This window comes from Hippopotamus amphibius, chromosome 8 (assembly GCF_030028045.1).
Source record: "Hippopotamus amphibius kiboko isolate mHipAmp2 chromosome 8, mHipAmp2.hap2, whole genome shotgun sequence".
Classification (NCBI taxonomy): Eukaryota; Metazoa; Chordata; class Mammalia; order Artiodactyla; family Hippopotamidae; genus Hippopotamus; species Hippopotamus amphibius.
Window position 1 is genome coordinate 122,422,042 of NC_080193.1, and position 12,175 is coordinate 122,434,216.

The 12,175-nt window shown below is 37.9% G+C and overlaps 1 protein-coding gene across 1 annotated transcript in view; it reads left to right on the forward strand.

Moving 5' to 3' along the window:
- The first annotated feature begins 269 nt into the window (after nt 1-269).
- Nucleotides 270-12,175, forward strand: part of ZNF385B (zinc finger protein 385B) — a 305,087-nt gene continuing 293,181 nt past the window's right edge. Inside the window, exons 1-2 of the mRNA XM_057747106.1 lie at nt 270-331; nt 1,002-1,319. Of these exons, the coding sequence (XP_057603089.1) occupies nt 1,055-1,319 (265 nt within the window). The 5' untranslated portion in view covers nt 270-331; nt 1,002-1,054. The remainder of the gene's footprint in view (nt 332-1,001; nt 1,320-12,175) is intronic.

Below are 12,175 nucleotides of genomic sequence, written 5' to 3' on the forward strand. Positions count from 1 at the left end.
ACTGAAAAGGCGCCTTTAAAATCTCCACTCAGGTTATAATTTATCACTATACCCTTATCTAAATAAATGAAAACCAGCACTTAAAAATAAGCAAAATTTTATCTTAATCTGTTTTACTCTTTTTCTATTTTCAGTTACTAGATTACCATATATTGTATTTCTATTATTTTGTGTTTCAGATGTTCTGCATTTCAACCTCATCAAAGATTAAATTGATGTCTATGGGCTAATCTGGACACCTAAAAACAATTTGTTTCACTACATCTATAAGAAAATATGTTCAAATTCCCACTGGCTGACTTATAAAGGGGCTTTTGGAATACAACCCAATGTAAGTTGCAGACGTAATGTGTTTTAGTCTTTGTTATTCACCTCCTCCCCAAGGTAGGGCATGTATCTGTTGGCAGGTGTGCAGGTGTGTGTGTATTATATATCCTTTATTGTCTACACACACCCTTTTTCATAGTATGCATTCATAGCATCCTTTACTCCTTCCTTTCTTCAATAGATATTTGAATGCCTGTTATGTAAAAGGTGAGGTTACTACCCCTACAGAGCTCACACTCAGTTGGGGAAACAGACATAAATCAAATAATTGCACAGATACATATGAAGTGCATGCGGTGAGAAGTGTTCTGAAGAGAGGTCACATAGCACGATGTGAGCATCGAATCAGGGATCTGCCTTATCTCCAAGATCAGACAATTTTCCCAGAGAGGGTAATGCTCCAGCTAAGATCTCAGGGTGGGGCAGGAGTTAAAGGGCAAAAGAATTGAGAGGTGATGGGAGGAGGGGCAAGGATGGAGTGGAAAATGCTCCAGACAGAGGGAACCCATGTTCAAAGATCATATTTGCTCAGTTAAGTACTTTTGATAATTTTTCCCAGTGTGATCACTGAGTAGCTAGGAGATTTTAGCTTAAACCATAGCATAAAAATTAATGGTAATCATACTAGAAATACAAAGGTGTATATTTCACGAGCATCTGTACTTTTATTTTAGGTTTGCAGCATTCCTTAAGCCCTGACAACTACTCTGAAGATGGAATTGTGAATATGGCAACTTTTCTACGGGGCTTTGAAGAAAAGGGGATAAAGAACGACAGGCCTGAGGACCAGCTGAGTAAAGAGAAAAAGAAAATTCTGTTCTCTTTCTGTGAGGTGTGCAACATCCAGCTAAACTCTGCAGCCCAGGCCCAAGTGCATTATAATGGCAAATCTCACCGCAAACGAATCAAGCAGCTGAGTGATGGACAGGCCCCGCCCCCAGCGCAGGGCTCCGGGCCACCACTGGCCAGCCCCAGCACCCACACCAGCACAGGTAGGTGGGAGGGCCTGGCGCCCCATTTCCTGCTGGGAGAAACGCTTCTGTTCTAGACAATGAAGACTTCAGAGCAAGGCTTGTCTTTGACCTTAAAACTACCACCACAGTGTGTAGTCTTTTCCCTACAGGTAAAATCCAAGAGCTGTCTGTTACTTCTCAGAATACATTTTTTATTGTTATTAATATATATTATACTAGATACAAACATACATGAACACAAAATTTGTATATCAGCCCATAGACATAGTATCTGTATCTCCATAGTGTGTGAACATTCCTTAATATATTTTGAAATGTGTTTAAAATGGATCAGTGATGTCAACATTTTTCTCTTCCTTGCACAATTAGGCTTGCTTCGGTTTCCTTCCTCTGCTTTCCATTGAGTAGCATACTATTAGATGGTATATAAAAAGCTCCAGTTTTATTTATAACATCCCATGATGCAGGAGAGGAGCATTAATCTTGTGTGCTAGACGTGTTATATTCTTTTCGGGAGTTGGCGGCAGCATGCCGGCGCTGTTCTAACAATAGGAACAGGCATTGCCAAAACCAACAAGGCTGACCTCTGCGCTCCAGCACCACCGCAAGCACTTGCCCTGCCTCTTGCCTTTCACCCTCTCCTATGGGCTGGGTAGAGGCAGAAGCTTGGGGATTGTCTCATTCCTGCATCTGCCCTGAATTCTAAACAGTCTTCCAAATCCTTTATCTCATCCTTGGGCGATGCTGCCTCCTCCATATTGCTGGTCTTTGGGTATCGTCACTGTGACACAACTGAAGAAAAATGTGAAATGTACTTTCTCCATGGTAAAGGTTTCTACAAAAAGTGGGCCTCCTCCACAGGCTCCCTTGGGAGGCCAGGAGAAGCCTCCTCCAAAATGTGGGGGGAGAGCTCCAAATTCCTCTCTAGCAAGTGTTTGCTTTGGTAATGAGGCTTCAACTTGAAGTGAGGTGACGCGGTACAGCCCTTTGTTGGAATTTCACTCAGTGCTGTTACATAGTTTTTGGTTTTGTGAAGTTATACCATGATCCATGTTAAGCTCCGGTAAAAATGGCTTGTGTGTTTGCTGTAAATTAATAATTTTTATATTTCAAGCTAAAGCTAACTACTTTTTACCCAGTATATGATTTATTAAGTTATTTTCCTCGATCAATACGTATCATGCGGTGAAAGAACTTAAGGCAACTTATAGGATATAAGATACACATGTATTATAATAGTGAGAGATAACTTTTCTGTTTTGTGTTTACTTATTATGGTGGTAATTGTTAGCATCATATATTTATTTGTTATTCACAAATGCATTAATATCTGTGTATTTACATATTAAAAATATAGTTGGTAATAGGGTAAAAACTGATGACTGTCTTATATCTAAATCAGAGAGCAAATAGCCCTGAGTAAAGATTTGAATTACATCTGTTAGAATCCAAATATCTATGTTTTGAGGTTAACCTGTGGTTTCTAAAAGAAGTAATATTAGTAGCTAACATTAACTGAATATTTTTCTATGGGGCATATTTTGGTCCTAAGAGCTTTATAGGAATTTTCTCATATAATCTTCCCATGAACCCTGAGGTAGGTACTGTGATTATTCCTAATTTACAGAATAGGAACAGAGGCACAGAGATAAAATTTGTTCAGGTTCATACAGTGTGGAAATAGCGGATCAGAGTTCCAACCATATTTAATTAATAGTGAAGCCATACTTCTTCATCACTACTTTCCTGCTGTTTTCTACCATGCAATAAACTCAGGTTAAATTCAGGCCCATGTGCTGGAATATATTTGTGGTCACAAATGGTTGTTATGATGGCAGACTACCACTCTCCGATGGGTTTTGAAAACAGACGTGTAGAGCTCCAATTCATGAATTTCTCCATTCTTCTCCCATACTAATGAAATTAGCTAGCTGATATAAAATATATTTAGCTAAGACATACACAGAATATTATGGGTATATTCTATAAATAAAACATAGCTCATCATCTAGTGTAACACACTATATTAATATATAGGAAAATGGGTTAGAAAATGAGACAGCTTTTCAAGTTTTACATTAGGTACAAAGAACAGTTTTCATATACTGATAATATAGTCAATGATTCATTCTCAGAAGACGAGTTTAACATACGATGAAGGCAAGTCACTTAACCTCTGAAATTGGTTAGCATTAATCCTCCTATCTGAAAAAAAAGTAGATATATTAATGTCCCTTCTTTGAAATAGAAATTGGACATAGATATATGTACAAAGATGATTATGATATGATTTATAATTCCAAAATATTAGATGTATCCTGAATGTCCAATAGGAGAAAGGTTAAATACATTATAGTACATTTATGAGATGAATGATAGAAACTATACTCATTAAAAATTGCATTTCTGAAGAATACCTAATGAAAGGGGAATCTGCCCATGGGATCATGTTAAGTGAAACAGCAGGAACTAGAGTGGAATATGCCTTAGTCCTGTTATGTGTGCATGTGCACATTCTCTACTGTTTGTAGAGTCTCAGCTCAATGAGAAGCCAGCCTGACCTGGTGTTATTTGTTTCCAGTCATTTTCCTCGGTTTTGCTCAACCGAATATATGTTTCCTACTGGGTAGCAGCTCCCTTAAAGAGCTTCTCAGACCGTCACTTTTCACTTTTGTATATTCAGAGGGACTCTTTGCCTTAGAAAACAGTTTTATTTATAAAAACATCCCTTTCATAGGCAAATTAAGATTTGGCTAGATGGACTCATGCTTAGAGTGGAAGGTGGTGTGCAGTCGGCTCTCCCACCAGCCCTCCCTCTGCCTGCCTTTCTGTCCAGGTGGTGGGGAGCCATGGAGGGATGGCGGGGTGGAGGTGTCCTTACCTTATAGCCTCAACAAAGTTGCAGTGGTAGTCTTGGTAGTTAATTACTATTCTGGTTGTTTCTGTGGGTCACAGAATCTCCTAACAGGCCCTGTGGATGAAGAGCTCCCCTCAAATGGTTGCTTAGACATTGGGAGTCCCTGAGATTTAGCTGCATCTTCCAGCTTGTTCTAAGTTGGTAGCAAAAGACTCCATTCCTCCACCTTGTGTGCCTCCTTCTCCCACACTGTGTTAGTCCTGGCAAGATTGTATCCTCCTCTCTCATCTTGTACCCTCTCTTGGGGTTTGAGGTCATGTGCAGAATCGATCTGACAACTAACATTCCTCTTGAAAACCTAGAGCTACTGGCACCCACGTAGGTAGAGGTGGAGTAGGTGGAGATGGGGGGCTTTTCTCTACATTTGTCTTACCTGCGCAGGTAGCACAGAGGAGATTGGCAAGTCCACTGACAAACCAGGCACTTAATCAGGGAATAAAATGCCAATCTCCCTTTTTTGCCCATCACTTGGCTTTAGGGACTTATCCGCCCCGCCACTCCCCCACCCCCCAAAATAGAAAAAAACATATATTGGTGTCCTAATCCCCAGTACGTCAGAATATGACCTTATTTGGAGATAAAGTCTTTACAGAAGAAATTAAATTAAAATGAGGTCATTAGGGTTGACTCTAATCCAATATGACTGGTGTCCTTATAAAAAGGGGAAATCTAGACATAGAGACAGTTGCACACAGAAGGAAGTTGATGTAAAAACACAGGGAGAAGATAATCATCTTCAAGCTGAGGAGAGAGGCCTGGAACTGATCCTTCCCTCAGAACCCTCAGAAAGAACCCACCGTGCATTACCTTGGTTTTGGACTTCTAGCCTCCAGAACTGTGAGATGATAAATTTGCATTGTAAACCACCCAGTTTGCAGTATTTTGTTACAATAGCCCTAGCAGATTCATACTGGGAGAAAAATAGTAGCACATCTCCTCCCCAAAGGAGAAAAGAGGTGGTAGTAGACATAACCTTCCAAGAACTTAATTTCAGAAGGAACTTCCCCTCCTCTCTGTCAGTCTTATGGTTTTGGGGTTGGCAGGGTAGGAGTGGGGTCCACAGGGTGATGGTTGGGACTTGAGCCATTTCTCTGAATAAGAGGCGACGGACCCCCAAACACTGGCAGTTCTTTCACTAAATTTAGAATTTAGTGTGTTCCTTCTGGAAGAACAGGAAGATTCTTAGAGTTTACCTAAGACTATTTTAGAACACTCTGGGCTGCAGAAGGAAGACTCAGAGGGGAAGGAAAGAGAGCTTAAATAACGTCATCTATGTGAAGGATCCCTGCTCCTTTCCCCATCCAGAATCAAGGAGTGGGTGGAAATAACAGAAACCACAGATGAATCTTGGTTTTGGACAAAGTAGTTGCAGGCTTCTATCCCTTAAGGGGTCCACAAAGGCTGGTGTTCCTGGCCCCTAGCAAGGGTGCGCAGATGGACCTGGAGCAGTCTCCTGATTTCCTGTGGGCTTAGCGAGAACAGAGGCTGCTGCGTGAGCCTGGGAACCACAGAGGAGCTTCTGAGAGGAGCAGAAATGCAGCTTTTCCGGCAGCCTGGAATGGAGTAGTGGCAGGAGAATGTTTCCCATGTGCCATGAATGAAGTGCAGGCCTACTAAAGAGCCCTTATAGTTGTTAGCAAGGGGGTACCACCTACAGTACCAGCATGAACAAATTACCAAATATCAGACACAAATAAAAATCGCTCAGCAGATGCCTGTGTGCAGAAATGGCAGGCCATAAATTCTCCTGAGCCTCGGCACTATGTAATCCCATAAGCACCCTCTGATCCTACCTCCAAATCTCGATGCAACTCCAGGGAAAGAGGTACTCCATACTTCCTGAGAGTAAGTTTCTATTACCACATGTGCTAAGTTTTGTAAGATACAAAGGAAATTATCATTAGCAGGTTTACCTTTAAAGGGTAGCCAGGGGAAGTTTTTCAGATAGAAACGAAATGACAAAAGAATGAATCTTAGAGCTTTAGGAAGGAAGAAAGAACAATTGAAAAAAGCAGAAATATAGGCACATACAATAAACTATCTACGAGTTATATACCGAAATACTGATATATCTCGTATATCAGTAAGGGTTCTCCAGAGAAACAAAATCAATAGGATATCCAAGGGTGACTCAAAAATTATCCGCACTCCAGTTATGTTAAAACTCCTGTTGGCTGCACTGTCTTATCAGCGTTTTCTGTTCACGGCTACTGTCTCCCCAGTCACTGCTGTGCAGGTGTGAATGTGTTACATCAGTTCATTTGTAACTGCAGTGCGAGTAAAAATGGATGCCCCATTTGCGATTTGCATGAAAGAAGAGCAGCGTGCAGTGATTCCTTTTTTGGGGTCTGAGGGTGTACCTGGTGCCATTGTTTACCAGAGACTTTGTGCACAGTATGGAGAAAGTGTTTTGTCATGAAGAAGTTTGTATGAAGGAAGGTCGCGCAAGTGTTAGCCATCGAGAAGGAGCCAGATGCCTGTCCACGCCCACAGCTGATGACAACAGTGAGCATACATGTGAACTGATTCTGTCTAATAGACAAGTGACAGTGAATTATGTGGCAAGGCACTTGCCATGGCTCAAAGGATCAACAATCAATGTGCTCGTTACAGTGAGATGCTTTTTGAAGAGCTGAAGCCTACACTTCAGATTAAAGGCAGAGGACCGCTCTCCAAGGGTGTTGTGATTTTGCATGACAATGCACATCTGCATACTTCTGCCCCGCACTGTCATGCTCTGCAAAAACTTCCTTTTGAGGTGTTAAAGCATCTCTCTGTAGTCCTGATCTTGCTGCATTGGACTTTCACCTGTTTGGTCCCCTGAAAGCAGCCCTACGAGGATGAAGATTCACTTCTTTTTTTTTTTTTTTTATTAATTTTATTTATTTATTATTTTGGGGGGGTACACCAAGTTCAATCATCTGTTTTTATACAGAGTGAAGTAAGTCAGAAAGAGAAAGACAAATATTGTATGCTAACTCACGTATACGGAATCTAAAAATGGTACTGATGAACTCAGTGACAAGAACAAGGACGCAGGTGCAGAGAATGGACTGGAGAACTCGAGATTTGGGAGGAGGCGGGGGCTGAAGGGGAAGCTGAGACGAAGCGAGAGAGTAGCACAGACATATATATACTACCAACTGTAAAGTAGATAGCCAGTGGGAAGTTGTTGTATAACAAAGATTCACTTCTGATGAAGAAGTGAAGACAGTGGTGGTGCATTCGTGGCTCACAGCTCAGCCTAAATCATTTTTTAACGAGGGAATATAAAAGCTTGTTGACAGATGGACAAGGCGTATTGAAAAGTAAGGAGATTATGTTGAAAAATGTTGTATTTGTCTCTTCTAGAAGTTAATTAAAATAAATTTTATAGCCAGAGTGGATAATTTTTGACTCATACACACACACACACACACACACACACGTATGTATACACATACACACAAATATGTGTGTGTGTGTGTATACATGCGTATATAAGAATATTTATTAAACGAATTGGTTCATATGATCATGGAGACTGACAAGTCCCAAGATTTGCAGTCAGAAAGCTAGAGACCCAGGGGAGCTGATGGTGTAGTTCCAGTCCAAAGACTGGCAGGCTTGAGAGCCAGGTAAAGCTGATATTTCAGTTTAAGTTGGAAAGCAGGAAAAAATTGATAGCCCGGTAGAAGGCAGTCAGGCAGGAGGAATTCCCTCTTATTCAGGGGAGGGCCAGCCTTTTGTCCTATTCAGGCCTGCAACTGACTGGATGAGGCCCATCCCTATTAGAGAGAGGAATTTCTTTTACTCAGTTTATAGATTCAAATGTGAAATTCAACATAAATTGCAGCAATATCTTTTTGGATCTGTCTCTTAGAGTAATGGAAATAAAAAAAAATAAGCAAATGGGACCTAATTAAACTTACAAGCTTTTGCACAGCAAAGGAAACAATAAACAAAATGAAGAAACAACCTACAGAATGGGTTGCAAATGATGAGACCAACAAGGGATTAATTTCCAAAGTATATAAACAGCTCATGCAGCTCAATATCAAAAAAACAAACAACCCAATCAAAAAATGGGCAAAAGACTTAAATAGACATTTCTCCAAAGAAGACATACAGATGGCAAACAGGCACATGAAAAGATGCTCAACATCACTAATTATTAGAGAAATGCAAATCAAAACTACAATGAGGTATCACCTCACACCAGTTAGAATAGAAACAATAAATGCTGGAGAGGGTGTGGAGAAAAGTGAACCCTCCTACACTGTTAGTGGGAATGTAAATTGGTGCAACCACTGTGGAGAACAGTATGGAGGTTCCTTAAAGAACAAAAAATAGAGCTCATATGATCCTGCAGTCCTACTCATGGGCATATATCTAGAGAAAACCATAATTTGAGAAGATATGTGCACCCCAGTGTTCACTGCAGCATTGTTTACAATAGCCAAGACATGAAAGTAACCTACAAGTTTCAGGTATACAGTACAGCAATTTAGTCATATATATATAAATATATATATTAAGTTATTTATATATATATTCAGTTATATATATAACTGAATCACTGTGCTGTATACCTGACATTAATATGATATTGTAAATCAACTATACTTCAATAAAAATTTTTTAAAAATTGTATTCAATACAGCCTTAATTTTAAAGTAATTGATCCTTTAGAAAAATTATATAGCCCCAGTTTTCTTGTGTTTAAGTTCTCCAACATTTTGAGATCACCTTTTCCTTTATTTTTTAGACAAAACAAAGTTGTGGAGAACTACTTCCACATTTATTCATAATTCTAGGTCTTTCTGTAGATTCCCAAAGAAAATCCATTGTACAAATCTCACTCTAATTCTGTGTTCTTTTTGAATTTGGGGAATTATTTTTTTTTTCTCAACTACTCCCTATGTTCTCTTTTTTCTGCCTAATGTTAATGCAAATGTGGGCTTCTTTAATGACCCCCAAAAGCTTATCAACTCAATAGATTTGTGCGTAGTGTATTCTACTGAAGATTTGAAATTGTGATGGAATTGGGTAGAGAGAGCATTATTAAATCATTTTCATAAGAGTCTATAACAGATCAATAAGAATTTATAGTTATATATGCATACATATATGAGTGTGTGTATGTTCATCCTAAAGACACTCCTGTAATGAAAATTTCTCATTTGTTAATTTTTTCCAGCATATCTCCTAGGTCCTGCTTATTACTATGACTGTGATTTTCCTGTCATCCTGGTAAACACTGACTATACAATGCTGCAAGGAAGTACATTCTGTCATGCAAGTTTGTTCATATAATTCTTCTTGGAAATGTTTCAATGTTCCTCATTGCTTTCAGAATAAAATCTACATCTTGCCTAACACATACACACACAATGTGAAATTCATCCAAAAACAAACTCACAGAAACACCCAGAATAATGTTTGACCAAGTATCTAGGCATCGTGTGGCCCAGTCATGTTGACACGTAAAATTAATCCCCACACGATCCTTTTCCTCATAAGTTTTATAAGCCATACTTGATAATTGAAACAAAATTTAACCATATGATACTCAAGAGAATAATAATTAAAGTGGGGAAGTTAAAGGGACCTAAATGTAAGTAAGATTTCTGTAGCTTACTTGGTGATACAAGTAGCTACAGATAGCTAAATGGTGATACCAGTAGATTGTCATAAGTATGTATATTGTAATACCCATATCAACCACTCTGAAAACCATAGAAAGCAATACAAAGAGAATATAAATAAATCAAGATGGATTCCTAAAAAATGTTCAGGTAACCCATGTGATGACAAGAGAAGAGAAATGAGAACCAGAGGAAACAAATAGAAAACAAATAATAAAATAGCAGACTTAGTACTAACATGTGAATAATTACCTTAAGTGTAAATGGCCCAAATATATCAATCAAAAGACAGAGATTTTCAGAACATTAAAAAAATTACCCAGCTATATGCCGGCTACAAGAAATTCACTTTACAGCCAGTGACATAGATAGGCTGAAAAAGAATAGAAAAGAATATGCCATGCAAACAGTAATTTTAAAAAGGCAAGATTATCTGCATTAATGTATGATAAGGTAGACTTCAGAGTGAAGAAAATTACTAGCGACAAAGATTGACGTTACATTATGATAAAAGTTTCAGTCTACTAGGAAGACACAATGATCCTAAATGTCCCTGCACCAAACAACAGAGCTTCAAAAATACATGAAGCAAAAACTTATAGAGCTGAAAGAAGGAATATATAAATCCTCAACTGAAGACTTCAACACCTCCTTCTCAGCAACTGATAGAATTACTAGACAAAAAATCAGCACAAATACACAAGATCTGAGCAACACAATCAACCAACAGCATCTAATTTATATAGCACTCCACTCAACAGAACACATTTTTTTTTCAAATGCCCATGGAAATTCACCAAGAGACACCATATTCTGAACCTTAAAACAAACCTGAACACATTTAAAATAATTGTAATTATACACAGTATGTTCCCTGACCATAGTGAAATTAAACTAGAAATCTGTAATAGAAAACCAACAGGAAAAGTAAACAACATGTTTCTTATGTAATTCATGAGTCAAAGAATAAGACCCAAAGGAAATACAAATACATAGAACTGGATGAAATTTTTTTTTAAATATCAGAAATAGGTGGGATGTAAATAAAACAGCACTGAGAGGGAAATTTATAGCACAAAATGCTTATTTTTAGAAATGAGGAAAGGTCTCCAATAAGTAAGCCCTACCTTAAGAAGCTAGAAAAGAATAGAAAAAATAACCCAAAGCAAGCAAAAAGAAGGAAATGATAAAGATCAAGGGCAGAAATCTCTGAAGTTGAAAATAAGAAACTGTTAGAGAAAAATCAATAAAACCAAAAATTGGCTCTTTGAAAAAGATCAGTGAAACTTACAAGCCTCTACTAAGACTGACAAAGATAAAAAAGAAAGAAGACACAGATCAAATAGATATTACTCTAGAATTTGCAGCAATTACAAATATAATAAGCAAATACTATAAAAAAACTTAAGTTCAGAAATTTTATAACTTAGAAAAATGAACCAGTTCTTCAGAAACCGTAATTACCAAATGCAACCCAAATAAAATAGACAATCTGAACAGGCCTATATAATGATCAAATAAGTTGAATTCATAATTACAAAGCATCCCAACAGAAATTTCTAGCTCCACATGGTTTTACTGGAAAATTGTACCAAGCATTTAAAGAAAACCAATTTTACACAATTTCTTTCAGGAAATAGAAGAGGAGGAAACACTTCCCAGTTTATTTTGTGAGGTCAGTATTACCCTGATACCAACAGCAGACAAATACAAAATTTAAAAAAAAAACAAAAAACTACAGACTAATATCTCTCATGAACTTAAGAGTAAAAAATTCTCAACAAAATATCAACAAACTGAATCCACCAATGTATAAAAATAGTTATACACCATGACCAAGTGGGATTTATTCCAGATTTGCAAGTCTAGTTCAACATTTGAAAACCAATAAATATAAAATACCATAACAACAACTAAAGAAGAAAATCATATGATCATATCAATTGTTGCAGTAAAAGCATTTGAAAAAACCAATACTTACTTTTGATTAAAACTCTCAGCAAGTTAGAAATAGAGGGGAATTGCCTCAATTTAATAAAGAACATCTGTAAAAAGTCTATAGCTAACATCATTTTTAATGGTGAAAGACTGCTTTTCCCTGAGATCAAGAGCAAGGTAAGGATGTCCACTCTTACCTCTCTTATTCTACATAGTGTTAGAAATTCTAGGCAGCATTATAAGGCAAGAATAAATAAATAAAAGGCATACAGATTGGAAAGGAAGAAATAAAACTTTCTTTCTTTGCAGATAACGTGATGATTCATATATAAATCCCAAGGAATCTATGAAAATTTACAGGATAGAGAACTCACAAAAACCAGTTGCATATC